The sequence below is a fragment of the Bos mutus genome, chromosome 5 (genome assembly GCF_027580195.1).
Source record: "Bos mutus isolate GX-2022 chromosome 5, NWIPB_WYAK_1.1, whole genome shotgun sequence".
Classification (NCBI taxonomy): Eukaryota; Metazoa; Chordata; class Mammalia; order Artiodactyla; family Bovidae; genus Bos; species Bos mutus.
The window spans coordinates 86,428,284-86,448,265 of record NC_091621.1 but is presented as its reverse complement, the minus strand read 5'-3'; the positions used below and the strand labels follow the sequence as shown (position 1 = coordinate 86,448,265).

Below are 19,982 nucleotides of genomic sequence, written 5' to 3'. Positions count from 1 at the left end.
GTCAAAGCTATGGATTTTCCAGTAGTCATGTATGGATGTGGAAGTTCCGGACCATAAGGAAGGCTGAGCACTAAAGAATTGTGGTACTTTTGAACTGTGCTGCTGGAGAAGATTCTTGACAGTCCCTTGGATAGCAAGAAGATCAAGCCAGTCAATCCTAAAGGAAATAACTCCTGAATATTTTTTGGAAGGACTGATGCTGAAGCTGAAGCTCCAATACTTTGGCCACCTAATGCAAAGAGTCAGCTCTTTGGAAAAGACCCTGATGCTAGGAAAGATTGAGGACAGGAGTAGAAGGGAGCCACAGAAGTTGAGATGGTTGGATGGCATCACTGACTCAATGGCCATGAGTTTGAGCAGCTTGCGAGATAGTGAGGAACAGGGAAGCCTGCCACAGAAGTGCCACAGTCCATGGGATCGCAAAGAGTGGGACACAACTGATGACTGAGGTCATTTTGCTAAATGACCTCCATGGAGAGAAAGAGGAGAAAGCTTATCATAGTTTCCCGTGACTGTTTTTCCTTTTTTCCTCATTCTCAATTTTAGTTTTCTGGAGCAATGCCACTGAATTCTGTGGACAGACGATCTCCAAGAGAAGTAAGGGATAAAAGGATAAAAATACCTTTTTTGAATTCGGAAAGATTCCTGAGCCCCATCCAAGTTTTATTATATATTTTTTTTCAATATATGGCTTTCATTTCTTTTTCTGGTCATGCTAAATAAGTGTTAAGGCAATTATAGAGGCTTCCCTGGTGGCTCAGTGGGTAAAGAATCTGCCTGCAATGCAGGAGACCTTGGTTCGATCCCTGGGTCAGGAAGATCCCCTGAAGGAGGGCATGACAACCCACTCCAGTATTCTTGAGACTCCCCATAGATAGAGGAGCCTGGTGGGCTACAGCCCATAGGGTCTGTAGGAATCAGACATGACTGAGTGACTAACACACATAAGACAATTACAAAGTATTCCCTTTTTCTGGCTGAAGAGTGTCAGCCATGGAAGATGTAGCCTGCCCACCGTGTTCATTTCATACTTATTCTGAATTGGGGAGGGGGGAATAAAGGTCACAGCACACAGGCCTCAGAAAAGGACAAGAACCTAAAAGAATAATTTGGCTGGTAGGAAAGTAGCCAGACTGTGGCCACCCAGGTTGCTTTGGCAGGGGAGGGGAGTGTTTCTCCTCTGGTGCCAAGTGAAGTGGACCACAGTCATGTGCAGGGTGTCACTGCAGCCTAACCTTTGAATGATGCTTACGTTCTTTTGTTCAGCACAGCATTTTCTGTTCATCCCTCTGCACTAAACAGTTCCAGTTCTTTGGCATTGGTGTTTCCATTTGCAAAAATTGTGTAACTCTATCTAAAGGGTGTCTTTCCAAGGCTTTGTCTTGCTGTGTGGTGAAAGGATAAAAGAGAAATCACATCAAGAAGCCAAAAAAGAAAAAAAGTTTTTAGAATCAACAGGCTAAAGTGAAACTAATCTTCAGGGTGAATTTGTATGAGAGTCTATTTTGTGAAACAGTACAGAGCTGTTTTGAGTGCTTACAACTCCATTATAGACAGGTGCGTGTTCATCTTGTCATGTGAAGACCCAGACACTCCGTGGAACCATAAACACCGACTTCTTGTTTTTAGACATGGATTTCTGAAGACTATGAAAAAAGGGAGAGATGGTATTCCTATTAACTACTTATAAGGTTGTTTTATGGAAAATTATTATTTTCACTATAATCCCACAAAGAGATAGAGGTCATTGAATCATTGGAAATCTGACCAGAGACCTCTCTTTTGACCTGGGGATCAAAGGCTTCCCTTCTGGAGGGGAGTGTTGAATTCCCAAACTCAATGGAAGTTTTAATTTATCACTAATACAAATGTCCTATGGTTGGGCCCTCTTTAAGAATGGAAAGTCACATGTGTAGTAGCTTCTGTTTCCTAAGCAGACTCTCTCTTTCCATTGTATCATTATGACCGAAAGTGTTTTCTTCAGTGAATTGATTGGGTAGGACATAGAAAGCCTTAATGGGAGGACATGTGCTGCTGGCATGTGAGTGAATTCAGATGATCTGCTTGTCCTTTCTTAGTGCTTTTAAGCCATTTTGTTGTTCACATGTTTGCAGTGGAAAGGAAAGGAGGTGTGGAAAGGTACAGTCACTGTATAATTCATTAAACTAAAGTTTAATGGTAAAGGAAGTGGAAATGGGCAACTAATATAAACTCTTATATTACCCAGCAATTTCACATGCCTGTTACTATTACAGTACTATTGGAAGGGAAGCTATTGGAATTTAGTTATTTTGCTATGAGATTTCTTGATAAACATGCACAAAGGGGCTTCCTCTCTTATTCAGATGAGGTAAAATTCTGATCAAATGCCTCTAAAAAATCTCCAGTTTCTTAGAAAAAAAAAACATTATTGAGCAGGGGGTGGTAATCCAGGAATGAACTGGAAAGTATCTCATTGATATAACTAAAAGACAACACAAATAGCACTTTAAAAAAAAAGAAAATGATAAAAAATATTTTTATGAAAAATGAAATAACTTTGTTTTAGATACTAAACTGCAGACCTGTGCCTGTGCACTAAGTTGCTTCAGTCGTGTCCGACTCTTCATGACCCTGTGGACCGTAGCCCACCAGACTCCCTCTGTTCAAGGGATTCTCCAGGCAAGAATACTGGAGTGCGTTGCCATGCCCTCCTCTCAGGGGATCTTCCTGACCTACGAACTGAACCTGAGTCTCTAATGTCTCCTGCATTGGCAGGCAGGTTCTTTACCACTACTGCCACAAACGGCAGACATACTGGTTTTTAAATTCTTACTTCTATTTGAATTTACTAGATTGTGGAATTTGGCAATGGATTCATTCCCTGAAAAATCTGCTCTATTATGTACTTCAAAAAGCTATGCCTTGGGCACTTACCTGGCAGTCCAGTGGTTTAACACTCCACCTTAACATTTCAGGGAGTGCTGATTCCTTAAATAGGTTGAATGTAGGGGTGAATTGGGGGGTTGAGGAGGAAGAGTAGCTTAAGTGGTTTGCCCACCCCTTTGATGGTGCTGTGTGCAGGGATCATACACAGTACCATGCTTCTGTTCCTGGCACCTTAGAAATGGCAGTTGATTTGCAGCCTTTTTGTATCTTATTGTAAGTCATGACCCCAGTGGCGCGTGTGTGCCGTTATTTTTAGTCCCTTTCAGTTTCTTTGTACTCTCTTGCTGAAGGATTCGTTTGTTCAGGTTCAGGCACTGCAGTAAAGGGTCCCAGGTCCCAGTTTATCTGACCGAAGACAGGAAGACCAGCATGATTGGAGCACGGTGAAGGAGTAGAAACGGAATCTCAGATAAGGGCAGAGGAGGCAAGGTCTAGAACCCAGACTTTGCATCATCTGCGGCTTTGTAATTCATCAGAGTCTGAATTTATTGCAAGTGCAATAAGAAGGCATTGATATTCTAAACAGGGAAGTTATATATACCTTTAAAAGACCATTGAATGAATGGAAAGATGGATGAATGCATGAGGCCCTTCTGAGGTCATCTGGGAGGAAGTGGAGAATAGAAACTAATAAAAACATATATTGTTTCAAGCCCTTGAAGCAGGGGTCCCCAAACTTTCTGACACCAGGGACCAGTTTCATGGAAAGCAATTTTTCCATGAACCAGGGAACGGGGGTGGTTTAGGGATGATTCAAGCGCATTACATTTACTCTGCACTCTATTTCTATTATTATTACATCAGGTCTACCTCATATTATCAGCCTTAAAATACTAGAAATTGGGGCCCCCTGTCTTAAACTGTATGTTGCCCACAGTAATTTCTCAGACACAGACTGGAATATTTCTTTTTTTTTTTTTTTTACAAGTGTTTTTATTTATTTTTTTTTTTCCTCTAATTTTATTTTATTTTTAAACTTTACATAATTGTATTAGTTTTGCCAAATATCAAAATGAATCCGCCACAGGTATACATGTGTTCCCCATCCCGAACCCTCCTCCTCCTCCCTCCCCCCCATACCATCCCTCTGGGCCGTCCCAGTGCACCAGCCCCAAGCATCCAGCATCATGCATCGAACCTGGACTGGCAACTCGTTTCCTACATGATATTTTACATGTTTCATTGCCATTCTCCCAAATCTTCCCACCCTCTCCCTCTGCAACAGAGTCCATAAGACTGTTCTATACATCAGTGTCTCTTTTGCTGTCTCGTACACCGGGTTATTGTTACCATCTTTCTAAATTCCATATATATGCGTTAGTTATCAGAGAAATGCAAATCAAAACCACTATGAGGTACCATTTCACACCAGTCAGAATGGCTGCGATCCAAAAGTCTACAAATAATAAATGCTGGAGAGGGTGTGGAGAAAAGGGAACCCTCTTACACTGTTGGTGGGAATGCAAACTAGTACAGCCACTATGGAGAACAGTGTGGAGATTCCTTAAAAAACTGGAAATAGAACTGCCTTATGATCCAGCAACCCCACTGCTGGGCATACACACTGAGGAAACCAAAAGGGAAAGAGACACGTGTACCCCAATGTTCATCGCAGCACTGTTTATAATAGCCAAGACATGGAAGCAACCTAGATGTCCATCAGCAGATGAATGGATAAGAAAGCTGTGGTACATATACACAATGGAGTATTACTCAGCCATTAAAAAGAATACATTTGAATCAGTTCTAATGAGGTGGATGAAACTGGAGCCTATTATACAGAGTGAAGTAAGCCAGAAGGAAAAACATAAATACAGTATACTAACGCATATATATGGAATATTTCTTTGTATCATGCTGGGAGCATCTTGCTGGAAGTATCTCCTAGTGCTAACTTACTTTCTGAGACTTATCACATAAACTCTTTATGAGTCTCTTTAGAAAAGCTAATATTGGGAATAACAAATTTATAGCATAATGTTAAAAGTATTAACTTGAACGAGAGAGTGGGAAGGAAAAATTCATATTGTCGTAAATATTTTAGAAGTATTTAGGGGAACACATTGGTATTTATAATATATAAAAAAGCAGCCCAGGCTGGTTAGATTCTACATTCATATAGTTGTTGCTTCAAATAAAGGGGGGTCTGATTGGTGACAAGCTGTTAATAAATGAATACACTGGATACAACGGAAGGAGCTATCAAAGGAATATTTACTAACTTTATGGAATTTGCTGCCTCGAGGGATTAAATCTCATGATTTCTTTCTTTATTCTTTGTAAAGACCATGGGAATCATGACAGAATTAAATTTTAGTGCCTGTTTTAACCTTTGATGTTTTATGATGCACATAAGCTCTTAAGCTTGCTTCAAACATTTGAAAATCATCCAGAAGGGAAAAGGACATCCTGTTACATGGAAGTGGGAAAATCTAACTGATTTTTTTTATTATTCCTTTCAAAATCCCTGTAAATTAGGTACTATTTCTATTTTCCAAAGAAGAAACTGAGTTTCAAAGAAGAAACTGACTCATCTAAATGTATTAGCTGGTAATTGACAAAGGCATCATTTGAACCCAGACCTGTGATTCCAAGGCTGGGATCATTGATTGCTCCTCAACAAGTTGATCTTTGGTGCTAATTTAAAAATTGCAGAGGGACTTCCCTGGCTGTCCAGTAGTTAAAACCTCACCTTCTAGTGCAGGAGATGTGGGTTCGATCCCTGTTCAGGGAACTAAGATCCCACGTGACTCGTAGTTAAAAAACCAAAACATAAAAGGCAAGTGATATTGTAAAAAGTTTAATAAAGACTTTTTAAATGGTCCACATCAAAAAAGAAATCTTAAAAGAAAATAGATGCTGGGATGCACACATGTGAGCTGATTTGAGAAACCATTCTTGATTTCAGCATGTTAACCACTCTATTACGGTCATTAAAGTCTTCTTACCTAATTACTAGTTTTTTTTTTAAGGTATCAGAGGTGTATCTTGCTAAAGATCATCACCAGTAAGATGAGACTTGAAATAATTCTAGAAAGTGTTCATGCCTGAAATTTGACCTGCTTCTGGCATATGTGACACATCAGCCTGACAAATTTTAATGATTCTATTGACTATGGACAATTCCATTAACATTTTGTTAACATTTATATTATCTTTAAGAAATAAATAAAAAGTAAACACATAAAATTTATATAATGTTTTATAATTTAAAAATCCTGCTGCATGTTTTATGCCTGGCATTTTTTATTTGATGTAAAATGATGACCATTTTTCATTATTAAAATGTTTAAAACATTATTTTTAATCACAGCAAAATATACAATACCATCACATGTCTGTATGATGATTTATTTATTCATTCTATGCTTCCCTGGTATAGGTATTCTAGGGCTTCCCTGGTAGCTCATCTGGTAAAGAATCTGCCTGCAATTCAGGAGACCTGGGTCTGATCCCTGGGTTGGGAAGATCCCCTGGAGAAGGGAAAGTCTACCTACTCCAGTATTCTGGCCTAAGGAATTCCATGGGCTGTATAGTACATGGGATCTAAAAGAGTCGGACACAACTGAGCAACTTTCACATAGTAGGAAAATTTCCTTTTTTTTTCCAATTTTTTCCAATAATAACAGCGCTGAAATAAATCTCCTGATATTCAAATCTAAAAAAAAAAAAAAATTTCTTTTTCAAAGGATAAGATATAACAATGCCTAAGAATGTTGGGAAATGGAGGAGGAAGAAGGTGTAGAAAATAGACAGGTGCCCCCCATCTCTCCTTTGAGTTTAAAGGTTTACCTTAATTAATTTTTAAATTTTCTGGAAAAAGTTTATCACTGAGTCATAATTAATTCAGATATTTTAAGACATGTTCATATTTCTAATTAAGAGAGAAAAATTACACTTACTCCTATTTCTATGCAATCTTTAGATTTAATGTCCCAGACTCTGAGTCCATATTGACAAAAAGTTCAGATATTGATACAAATCCTAACAAGCTAACTAGATACAAATTTCTGCAAAGGCCTTGAATTAGCATATAAGAGAGCTAATCCCAACCCTGGTATAAGTGCACATGAAATTCAAGGTAGAAAGTTAAGTTAAAAATAATGCTTGTCTGGTAAAATGCAGTAGAAAAGAAAAAAAGAAAGAAAGAAAGAAAATATTTCATCTGATCCTGGTCATGCCAAAAATTGCAGCTTGATTTCTGACCAGGTAGTTACCATCTCTGAAAGAATTATCTGCTTTCAGATATAATCAGAGCCTTGCATCACTTCCCGTGCAGCCCTAAGACTGTGAGTTATTATTCTTCCCTACCTTCTGTAACCTTGTTCTGAAACCTCACAGGACACACCATGAGTAATGTCTATTCTGTTAGTGATCACCCGGGTTGATCGGGATCCTTGGTTTTAAGAACTTAGGGAAAATCTTTTAACATTTTTTCTCACTCTTTTTTAGGATTATCTGGGTGCTTGCATTGTCCTCACTGCATCTATTGCATCCATTAGTGGGTCTTCCAATTCCGGATTGGTGGGCTTAGGTCTTCTGTATGCACTTACGGTAAGTATGGATGAAAACCTCTCTCTCTTTGTACCGCACTTGAGGTACTTTCCGTAGTTATCATCAACTCTTATTCGTGGATGTTAGAGGACTAGTTAGAAATTCATAACAAGATGATAGCCTGCAGATAATAGTAGATTTGGGCCTAAACCCGGCATTTTAGGATGGCATGGATTCATTTCTGACATTTTGAACCAATTTTTAGAAACTCCTCAAGCACTGTGGTCAGAGTTCTCCCAAGGTTGTTTGGGATTCTTGTCCTGAGTTGCTCACCACCCATTTAAGAACACTAACTCCCCTGTGAGCTTCCCTGATAGCTCAGTTGGTAAAGAATCTGCCTGCAATTTAGGAGACTCTGGTTCAATTCCTGGGTCAGGGAGATCTGCTGGAGAAGGCATAGGCTACCCACTCCAGTATTCTTGGGCTTCCCTTGTGGCTCAGCTGGTAAAGAATCCGCCTGCAATGCAGGAGACCTGGGTTTGATCTCTGGGTTGGGAAGAGCCCCTGAAGAAGGGAAAGGCTACCCACTCCAGTGTTCTGGCCTGGAGAACTTTATGGATTGTATATAGTCCATGTGGTCACAAAGAGTCGGACACAACTGAGTGACTTTCACTTCACTTTCACTTCAACTCCCATGTGAATATAAATGAGGTAAGTGGAAGCACACAACTATCCACTGGGCAAGGAAGTCAGGACAGTCCACAAATCAATGACATTAGAGGACCATTGAAGAAGAGCCAATGCCTCCTTTGCCAGCATTAGCCCATGACATCCTCTCTGATCTCTGATAACCTGTAGTGTTTATGAACTGTACCCACGTGAACAGTCCAAGTCATCCTATCCCCTGATATCCAGTGTTCACAAAAACTGTTACTTTATTTGCTATGTGCTCATTGTTTTTGTCACCTGACACAGATAACCAATTATTTGAATTGGGTCGTGAGGAACTTGGCTGATGTGGAGGTCCAGATGGGCGCAGTGAAGAAAGTGAACAGTTTCCTGACTATGGAGTCTGAGAACTATGAAGGAACCATGGGTATTGTTCTGAATATTATGGTGTTTCACCTAAATAGTTATTTAAGAATATTAGTTGTGTGTCAGGCACATTGCCATTTTTGCTTTTGTTTTCCATTTCAATAGCCAGAGAATCCTCTCTCATCTTGACTTTGCCTGATAAGCTACAACTGCATCTGAAAAGATGTGATTATTTAGGCCTGAAAAAATCTTAGATACAACCAGAGTCCAAATAGATTTACCTAGTAATATTTAGAGAGAATTATAAAGAAACTTGCTTCCCAGGTGGCATAGTGGTAAGGAATCCGCCTGCCAATGCAGAAGCCTCTGGAGGCTTGGGTTCAATCCCTGGGTCGGGAAGATCCCCTTGAGGAGGAAGTGGCAACACTCCAGTATTCTTGCCTGGAAAATCCCATGGACAGAGGAGCCTGACGGGCTGCAGTCCATGGGGTCACAGTCAGTCACGACTGAGCACACATGCAATGGCATAAAGATACTTGGATTTTATTATACTAATTACCAACCTCAACTATGAACTATTGTATTCTTTTTCTCAAGAGCTTATTAATTTAGATGCCAAGGAGCTTAGATCTTAAAATAACCAAGATTCTTAGCCTTGCTAGAATAAAACTGGCAGGAAATTCAATACTGAGGACAGAATAATCTTCCTTAACTGCAAATCTCATGCCTAATATGCATTCTGTTGCCTAAATCCTTCATTACCTCTTCAGCTCTTCAAGGACATGCAACCATTCATTAGTCAATCTTTCCTCACCTGTCTAATCTCATCTTTCATTATCCACCTACATACCTTTCACTCTGGCCATACCAACATGCTATGCTTTCTTTTTATCTTTGTTCTTCTCTCTCTCTCTCTCTCTCTCTCTATATATATATATATATATATATATATGAAATAAATTTCCCCACCTCTTATCCTTTAAGATCCATCTCAGGCACCACCTCCTCTTGAAACCCTGCTGGAACTCCTGGGCTGCCACCATCTCTGCTCCCAGAACACCTTGGGTCAGCCTCCATCATGTGATTCTGCGTGCAGTCCTATAGGGGCTGACTTACTTGCATGCGGTCCCCTGGGACACACTGAGCACCTCGAGGCATGTCTTCCCTCTCAGCTCCCTGCATAACACCTCTCACATCTGAATCACTCAAATGTTTGAGGACCAGCTGACTGAACAAATGAATTCATTGACAGATGAACCACCAGGAATAGAATTGAGCAATAGAGTGCTGAGAGACATGATGCCCGTTAATGCTCCAAAACAAACACACAAAAACTATTTTTAAAGTTCTTAATCAAGAGACTTTTACTCTGAATGTAATGTTAATTAAAAGAAAAAAACCCATATGGGAATTCCCTAGTGGGCCAGTGGTTCCATGGCCAGTGAAACCACTGGCCATGGAGCATAGGGCTCCATGCTCTCACTGCCAAGGGCCAGGGTTCAGTCCCTGTTTGGGGAACGAAGATATTTCAAGCCACCAGATGCAGCCAAAATCCAAATAAATAAATATAATCTTTTAATTAAAGAAATTTTAAACCCAGAAGTAGGTTTAGTATGACCGTAAATTTAGGAAACAATGATTATGTGTGTATGTATAAATGTATATAAGTATGTGTGCTTTTCTTTCTGCCTCTTTCTGTGTCTCTCTGTCTCTCTTCCTGTACTCCATCTCCACCCTCCAGATCCTTCTCAAGTTCCAGAACATTGGCCTCAGGAAGGGGAGATCAAGATTCATGATCTGTGTGTCAGATATGAAAATAACCTAAAGCCTGTTCTTAAGCATGTCAAGGCTTACATCAAACCTGGGCAGAAGGTATGGAGTTCACTGTCATTTGATGTAATTCATACAGAACCTCAGATGGAACCACCCCATTGCCACTTGAGCTCCTTAGACATGTCAGCCAAGGATCTTCTCACTGGGCTCCCATTATATTCCTTACACTTTATAGGTCAAATTATGTGCATAAAAGAGAAAAGGGAGAGAGTGGATCCAGATAAAGTATACGTTCTCTAAACTGTATTGCCATTCATTCATCTCCCATGAAGATCAGAAAAGTGAACAACGGGCATGTTTTTCAAAATTTCTAGCTTTTGGCTCATGACCATTCCAGATGTCCCCTTGAGAACCTTTGTGTTTGTACTAGCTCTGGCCTCACAATGATTTATTTTAGTTATTGTAAAAAGAGCAAGTGTGCAGAAAAATGGACTCATTTTACTTCTTGTTATATAATAAAATCATCACTTCTGAGACAAAGTGGAGTACTTGTTTATTAGGTCAATGATACACTAAATGGAAAAATGAAGCCACAGAGGTAAAACGCACAACCGCATAGAAATAAAAAACAGTTGATGAAGACTTGATGAAGATCCTGTGTTATCTCAATAATGATAACTCAGAAAGGAGACCTGAGAGGAGAACGACAATTTTAATGTAACTGTTTAAATAGAGTTGCAGTTTTATCATGGTGTCTTATCTAAGTTAAAAATGCTATGCCTACTTTTTTCTTTTGTCTGAGTCCTCTTTTCTCTGAGTGACAGTTGCTTTCTTAGGTGGGCATATGTGGTCGCACTGGCAGTGGAAAGTCATCATTATCTCTGGCTTTCTTCAGAATGGTGGATATATTTGATGGTGAGTTACTAACTAAACTTTTTCATTAGCCATGTGATACTCTTCCTTTAAAAAAAAAAAAAGCAATGTCTACTTAGTTCAGTTCAGTTCAGTCACTCAGTTGTGTCCAACTCTGTGACCCCATGAATTGCAGCATGCCAGGCCTCCCTGTCCATCACCAACTCCTGGAGTTTACTCAAACTCATGTCCATCAAGTCGGTGATGCCATCCAGCCATCTCATCCTCTGTCATCCCCTTCTCCTCCTGCCCCCAATCCCTCCCAGCATCAGGATCTTTTCCAGTGAGTCAACTCTTCACATGAGGTGGCCAAAGTATTGGATTTTCAGCTTTAGTATCAGTCCTTCCAAAGAACACCCAGTACTGATCTCCTTTAGAATGGACTGGTTGGATCTCCTTGCAGTCCAAGGGACTCTCAAGAGAATTCTCCAACACCACAGTTCAAAAGCATCAATTTTTCGGCACTCAGCTTTCTTCACAGTCCAACTCTCACATCCATACATGACCACAGGAAAAACCATAGCCTTGACTAGACGGACCTTTGTTGGCAAAGTAATGTCTCTCCTTTTAAATATGCTATCTACTTACCTAGTCCTGCAATAATAAAATATATTTAGAATGACTTCAGTATTCTTGCCTGGAAAATCCCATGGACAGAGGAGCCTGGTGGGCTACAATCCATGGGGTTGCAAAGAGTCTGTCATGACTGAGCACGCATTACTACTACTACAACTACTATTGTGTCCTACATACCATGGTTTGAGGCAGGTATTCCAGATAAATGGGCTTCTTGGGTGGCTCAGTGGTAAAGAATCTTCCTGCCAATGCAAGGAGATGCAGGAGACATGGGTTTGATCCCTGATCCCCTGGAGGTGGAAATGGCAACCCACTCCAGCATGTTTGCCTGGAGAATCCCATGGACAGAGGAGTTTGGCAGGCTATAGTCTAAGGGGTCACGAAGAGTTAGACACAACTGAGCATGTATGTATCCCAGACAAACAGTTTAGGAGTAAAGAAAAAAAGGAACTGGAGAAATAAAATTATTAGCCCTAAACTCAGCTCTAGAAATTATTGTTAAAGAATTTTATTAAATTAGTAAAATGAAAACAAAGCCACTCATTATGAAGAGCAGCAGATGGAAGTGGCATTTCAAGAAGGAAGAGAGAAAAAGACTGTCTAATTTCCTACAAACTAAAAGCACATTTCTTTCCATTAAAGGAAAAAAGGAGATAAATAAGCTACATTTTAATTGTAGTGTATGACTCTTATTATCATCTGCTTAATAACGTGGTTTAATGATGTTGGATGTTTTGGGAAGAGGTGACTGTTGCTAATAAAGTGCCAAGGACACGCTGACAATATACAAAAATATTTATTCATCTGCAAAATTATTAATAGTATCATACATGGAAGTAATCTAATATTTGTTTTAGAAAAAATATGTCACATTATTTAGTCTATTTAGTGACCTATAAATAGGCCAGCACATACGCCATCTTGAATGAAAGGGGAGCCATCAGCTCGAGAATTGCTTAAATATTATTATCTCTAATCATTGTGATAATAGTGATAGTACTTTACATTTTTATTATACTTGACAGGTTACATTATTTAATCTACACAACAACTCAGTGAAATAAAGAGGTCAGTTTATGAACAACAAAGTTGGACTGTGGTCACTGAAGGGTTTGGGACTTAGATTTAGCAAAGAGATAGCTATCCACCTCTAGATGAGCAGCTTGCTCTTGCCATGACTGGTAATAATACACAGATCCTTTAAGGATTTTCTGTGGGATTTGCATTATAATCCAATTACAGGATCCAAGACAGTTGATTGAAACTTTTCATTAAAAAACTGTCACTATGATGGAACATATTAGATTAACCATAGTCTCATGAGTTCAGAAACATCATTTCAGCTCCCATGAGGACTATGATGACTGATTATCTTTTTAATACCATTAAGCGATTGAGGTTTTAATAGATAATATATTATACCCAGAAGAAAGTTTAAGCTAATCACCTTACCTGCTCTTGAATCTAAATCCAGCAAAGGGCCTCTAACTGCCATCCTTCGCTTAGCATGCTTGTCTCATAGAGCAATATTATCTTTGCACAAAACAAGACCATAAACTAAAGCTATCAAGGTAAGGAAGAGTCATCAAGATTGCACAAGTTCATGTACAGTGAAATTTATTAAGAGTTGATACCTATGTCATAGAATTTTCTTTCTTACTTGTACTGTACTGTACTCCTCAATCAATAAATGAGCAAAGAGATTTCTCTGATGGTGGTCTAGTGGTTAGAAATAGACGCCCTCACCATTGTGGCCCAGGTTTGTTTCCTGGTCAGAGAAGCCTTTCTTCTTGGGGCTTCCCTGGTGGCTCAGATGGTAAAAAATCTGCCTGCAATGCAGGAGACCTGGGTTCGATCCCTGGATCAGGAAGACCCCCTGGAGAAGGGAATAGCAATGCATTCCAGTATTCTTGCCTGGAGAATTCCATGGACAGAGGAGGCTGGCAGTCTACAGTTGCAAAGAGTTGCAAAGAGTGGGACATGACTGAGCGACTAACATGGACAGTCCAGTGGTTAAGCATCTGAACTTCCATTACAGAGGGCACAGTTCCCGTCCCTGGCCAGAGAACTGAGAGCCAGAATGTCACTTGGTGTGGCCAAAAAATAAATGAAAACAAATATTAAAAACAAATAAATATAACACAATATTGTTAATCAGCTATACCCCACTACAAAGTAAAACGATTTTTGAAATATATAAGTAAATAAATAAACGAGTGAATAAGACAGACAAAATTGCCCATCTTCAATAACCTGATATTCTAGTTTGGGGAGAGTGCTGTGCTTAGTCACTCAGTTGTGTCCGACTCTTTGTGACGCCATGAACTGTAGCTCTAGACTCCTCTGTCCATGGGGATACTCTAGGCAAGAATACTGGAGTGGCTTGCCATGCCCTCCTCCAGAGGATCTTCCCAACCCAGGGATCGAACCCAGGTCTCCCGCATTACAGGCGAATTCTTTACTGTCTGAGCCACACAATTAAAAAGATCTATGGTGGTGGTTTAGTCGCTAAGTCATGTCTGACTCTTTGCAACCCCATTGTAGCCTGCCAGGCTCCTCTGTCCATGGGATTTTCCAGTCAAGAATACTGGAGTGGGTTGCCATTTCCTTCTCCAGGCGATCTTCCCCACCCAGAGACTGAACCTAGGTCTCCTGCATTGCAGGCAGATTCTTTACCAACTGAGCTACCAGGGAAGCCCCCAAAAGATCAATAAATGTGTATAATAGAATGTCCTATGAAGGAAAATAGAGCTGAGAACAGTATAAAGGAATACTGTAAAGAAGACCACTGAGGAAAAAGAGTACCTTTGGTTTGTATGAACCACATAAACAGTAAAAAGTGGAAATCCCTTTAGGAGAAAATATAATACATAAGAAAGAAAATATCGCCAAAATACCTATTTTTCTTAGAGGCATATCATGATCATACTTATATGGAAAGCATCATCTTCTGAATTTCAATCCTGAACTAGGAAAGCACTTCCAATTGGTAAACCAATATTATTTTACTTGTGGTTTTATGACAGGCTTGCCATTTTTGTTTTTCTTTAACAGGAAAGATTGTCATTGATGGGATAGACATTTCCAAATTGCCACTGCACACACTACGTTCTAGGCTTTCAATCATTCTGCAGGATCCCATACTCTTCAGCGGTTCTATCCGGTAGGTAATGTATTCAACAGAAACTCATGTGCCTCAGTATTTACCCTTTGGCTCATAGGAGGGTTTTTCTCAGAGTTGCTTTTCAGGTAGGTGTGAAAGGTCGTCACCAGGATGATGAGGTCAAATGTTCTGTCCCACAGTTTGGATTGAGGCACTTAGAATGGCTGGATTAACCTAAAGAAGCCCATCCTTTGTTGTTGTTGCTCAGTCGTTCAGTCATGTCTAACTCTTTGTGACCTCATGGACTGCAGCATGCTAGGCTTCCCTGTCCTTCACCATCTCCTGGAGTTTGCTCAAACTCATACCCATCTTTTATGTCCTCCCCCCAAAGTTCATCTCTTCTGTTCAACTCCACAAACACCACCCTTCCCTCTGTTCTTGGCAGACATTTCTGAGGTGTCCACCCTACAGATGCCCTGCCTGCCTCTTGTGTGTCTAATTTGAGCTCAACAGATACTAAGTTTGGTAAATACCTTGATTCTCTTCCACCCCTCACAATTTTTCTTTCCACCAAAATTGCTCTGAAGAAGCTGCCACATTCTTCTCCATGCCTGGTTTGCAGTTTCTCATGAAAGAAAAGAGAGAAAGAGAATGGAGGTATCTACTCTTTGCTGAGTCCTCACAGCACTGCTCTAGTGTTTATATTATTTGTCCCCATTTTTCAGATGAGGGTTTTGAATCTCAGAGAAGCTGTGGCTTAGCCACGTTCATACATTTAGTTGGGGGTAGAACTGCCATCCCGAATAAAGTTTGTCTGACTCTAGAGTCCACTGTTACTGTCCATCAGGTCATATCTATCATTCCATCCAGTCTCTTTTCTCTCTTGCTCCTCTACTCCATCTACTTCATTGAAAAGTATTTATCACCTTTTCCTAAATATTCCTTGTCTCAAAGAGAAAACGTATGTAAGATTGTTCAGTATTTAATCATAAAATTGTTGTTATTTAGTTGCTAAATTCTGTCCGACTCTTTGTGACCCCATGGACAGTAGCGCTCCAGGCTCCTTTGTCCTCCACTATCTCCCAGAGTTTTCTCAAATTCTAGTCCATTGAGTCGGTGATGCCATCCAACTATTTCATCCTCTGCCTCTCTCTTCTTTTGCCTGCAGTCTTTCCAGCCTCAGGGTATTTTCCGCTGAGTCAGCTCTTCACATCAGGTGACCAAAGTATTGAAGCTTCAGCTTCAGTCCTTCCAATGAATATTCAGGGTTGATTTCTTTTAGGATTGACTGGTTTGAGCTCCTTGCAATCCAAGGGACTCTCAAGTGCCTTCTCTAGCACCACAATTCGAAAGCATCAGTCCTTCAGCACTCAGCTTTCTTTATGGTCCAACTTTCACGTCTATACATGACTACTGGAAAAAACTATACATTTGACTTTGTTGGCAAAGTGATGTCTCTGCTTTTTAATATGCTGTCTAGGTTTGTCATAGCTTTCCTTCCAAAAAGCAAATGTCTTTTAATTTCATGGCTGCAGTCACCATCTGCAGTAATTTTTGGAGCCCAAGAAAATAAAATCTGCCACTGTTTACACTTTTTCCCCATCTATTTGACACAAAGTGATGGGATTAGATGTTCTGATCTTAGTTTTTTGAATGTTGAGATTTAAGCAAGCTTTTTCACTCTCCTTTTTAACCCTGATTATGATGCTCTTTAGTTCCTTTTCATTTTCTGCCATAAGGGTGTTATCATCTGCATATCTGACATTGTTAACATTTCTCCCAATAGTCTTGATTCCAGCTTGTGATTCATCCAGCCCATCATTTTGCATGATGTACTCTGCATGTCAGTTAAATAAGTAGAGTGACAATATACAGTCTTGATGTACTCCTTTCTCAGTTTTGCATAAGTCCGTTGTTCCGTGTCTCGTTATACCTGTTGCTTCTTGACTTGCATACAGGCTTCTCAGGAGGCAGGTAAAGTGGTCTGGTATTCCTATCTTTTTAAGAATTTTTCACAGTTTATTGTGACATAGTCAATGAAGCAGATGTTTTCCTTGAATTCCCTTGCTTTCTCTATAATCCAGCGGATGTTGACAATTTGATCTGTGGTTCCTCTGCCTTTTCTAAATCCAGCTTGTACATCTGGAATTTCTCAGTTCATGTCCTGTCAAAGCCTAGCTTGAAGGATTTTGAGCATTACCTTGCTGGCATGTGAAATGAGCACAACTGTACAGAACATTCTTTTGCATTGTCTTTCTTTGGGATTGGAATGAAAACTGACCTTTTTCCAGTCCTGTGGTCATTGCTGAGTTTTCCAAATTTGCTGGCATATTGAGTGCAGCACTTTCACAGCATCATCTTCTAGGATTTGAAATAGCTCAGCTGGAATTCCATCACCTCCACTAGCTTTGTTCATAGTAATGCTTCCTAAGGCCCATTTAATTTCACACTCCAGGATGTCTGGCTCTAGGTGAGCGACCACACCTTATTGGTTATCTGAGTCATTAAGAATTTTTTTATAAAGTTCTTCTGTATATTCTTGCCACCTTTTCTTAATCTCTTCTGCTTCTGTTGGGTCCTTGCCATTTCTGTCCTTTATTGTGCCCATCTTTGCATGAAATGTTCCCTTGGTATCTCTAATTTTCTTGAAGAGATTGCCAGTCTTTCCCATTCTATTGTTTTCCTTTATTTGCATTATTCACTTAAAAACGCTTCCTTATCTCTGCTTGCTGTTCTTTGGAACTTAGCATTCAGTTAAGTATATCTTCCCCTTTCTCCTTTTCCTTTCATTTCTCTTCATTTCTCAGCTATTTGTAAGGCCTCCTCAGACAACCATTTTGCTTTGCATTTATTTCTTGGAGATGATTTGGTCACTGCCTCCTGTACAGTGTTACAAACCTCTGTCCATAGTTCTTCAGGCACTCTGTCTACCAGATCTAATCTCTTGAATCTCTTTGTCACCTGCACTATAAAATCATAAGGGATTTGATTTAGGTCATACCTAAATGGTCTAGCATTTTTCCCTGAAGAAGTAAGTGAAGTGAGTGAAAGTCACTCAGTTGTGTCCGACTCTTTGCGATGCCATGGACTACACAGTCCATGGAATTCTCCAGGCCAGAATACTGGAGTGGTAGCCTTTCCCTTCTCCAGGGGATCTTTCTAACCCAGGAATCGAACCCAGGTCTCCCGCACTGCAGGCAGATTCTTTACCAGCTGAGCCACAACAGAAGCCCAAGAATACTGGAGTGGGTAGCCTATCCCTTCTCCAGTGGATCTTCCTGACCCAGGAATCGAACCGGGGTCTCCTGCATTGCAGGCAGATTCTTTACCAACTGAGCTATCAGGAAGACTTTCTTCAATTTAAGCCTGAATTTTGTAATAAGGAGTTCATGATCTGAGCCACATTGTAAAATTACTTCAGTTAAAACTTCTAGGTGTACCAGATTATTTCGCAATATGATAGAAATCTCTATCTTTGAATATATTATGAATTCTGTTATTTTAGTTGATACAGCATAACTCATCTGAAATAGCACTGTATATTTCCATATAGATTTACGTATTTAACATTAGTTCTGTAGGGATAATTAGCTAGATACTATTCAAGTTACATTGAACATAATATGACTCACTTTACTCTGTCCAAGTCTCTAGGCCCATCAGAGTCTCTGGAAATGACACAATTTCGTTCCTTTTTATGGCTGAGTAATATTCCATTGTGTATATGTGCCACATGTTCTTTATCCATTTCTTTGTTGATGGACATTTAGATTGCTTCCATGTTCTGGATATTGTAAATAGTCCTGCAGTGAACATTGGGGTGCATGTATCTTTGGGAATTACGATTTTTCTCTACTCAGTTCTCTGTGGTGATCTAAATGAGAAGTTAATCTGAAAAAGAAGGGATATATACATATACATATAGTAAATTCACTTTGCAGAATCTAACAACATTGTAAAGCAACTATACTCCAATAAAAAAATTTTTAATAAATTTAAGAATATTAAGGCATGAAGTGAATGCCTGTTCTATCCTAAGCACTGTTGTAGATCCTGGGCATACAGCAATAACCAAAACAAATAGGATTTCCATCTTTAGGGAAGAACAGCAATAAGCAAGCACACATTAAACAGTCATTTTAAAAATTTATTCACTAACTGATTTTTTTCCCTACAGATTTAATTTAGATCCAGAATGCAAATGCACGGATGACAGACTCTGGGAAGCTCTTGAAATTGCTCAGTTGAAGAACATGGTCAAATCCCTACCAGGAGGTCTAGGTATATCTTCTAAATGATGCATTAATTTTTTTATATATGCAATGAATTCTACATATCTACATTTTATTCTAGAATTACATAATTCTAGCACTAAAGCTCCTTATATTTATTTTTGTTGATTTTTGGCTGTGCTGAGTCTTTGTTTCTGCACAGACTTTTCTCTAGTTGTGGCAAGTGGGTGCTATTCTCTCGTTGTGGTTCTCCAGCTTCTCACTGCAGTGGCTTCTCTTGTGGAGTACAGACCTTAGAGTGCGGGGACTTCGGCAGCCACAGCTCTCAGGCTGTAGAGCACAGACTCAGTAGTTGTGGGACATGGGCTTAGTTGCTCCATGGCATATGGAGTCTTTCTAGATCCCTGATATGAATTTAGTCCCAGAGGTAGCATCAGTTCAGTTCAGTCACCCAGTCATGTCCGACTCTTTGTGACCCCATTGACAGCAGCATGCCAGGCCTCCCTGTCTACTCAACTTCCGGAGTTTACTCAAACTCATGTCTATTAAGTCGGTGATGCCATCCAACCATCTCATCCTCTGTCATCCCCTTCTCCTCCTGCCTTTAATCTTTCCCAGCAACAGGGCCTTTTCCAGTGAGTCAGCTCTTCACATCAGGTGGCCAAAGTATTGGAACTTCAGCTTCAGCATCAATCCTTCCAATGAACACCCAGGACTGATCTTTAGGATGGACTGGTTGGATCTCCTTGCAGTCTGAGGGACTCTCAAGAGTCTTCTCCAACACCACAGTTCAAAAGCATCAATTCTTCAGTTCTCAGCTTTCTTTATAGCCCAACTTTCACATCCATACATGACTACTGGAAAAACAATAGCCTTGACTAGACGGAACTTTGTTAGCAAAGTAATTCTCTGCTTTTTAATATACTGTC

General features: G+C 39.9%; 1 protein-coding gene across 6 annotated transcripts in view; it reads left to right on the top strand.

The window, feature by feature from the left end:
* The window catches only part of ABCC9 (ATP binding cassette subfamily C member 9), a 157,492-nt gene that overhangs the window by 125,297 nt on the left and 12,213 nt on the right, over window positions 1–19,982 (top strand). For all 6 annotated transcript variants that reach the window (XM_070371173.1, XM_070371169.1, XM_070371170.1 and 3 more), the window contains 6 exons: window positions 7,381–7,482; window positions 8,398–8,518; window positions 10,199–10,329; window positions 11,067–11,145; window positions 14,773–14,881; window positions 18,999–19,102. In XM_070371173.1, the coding sequence (XP_070227274.1) occupies window positions 7,381–7,482; window positions 8,398–8,518; window positions 10,199–10,329; window positions 11,067–11,145; window positions 14,773–14,881; window positions 18,999–19,102 (646 nt within the window). The remainder of the gene's footprint in view (window positions 1–7,380; window positions 7,483–8,397; window positions 8,519–10,198; window positions 10,330–11,066; window positions 11,146–14,772; window positions 14,882–18,998; window positions 19,103–19,982) is intronic.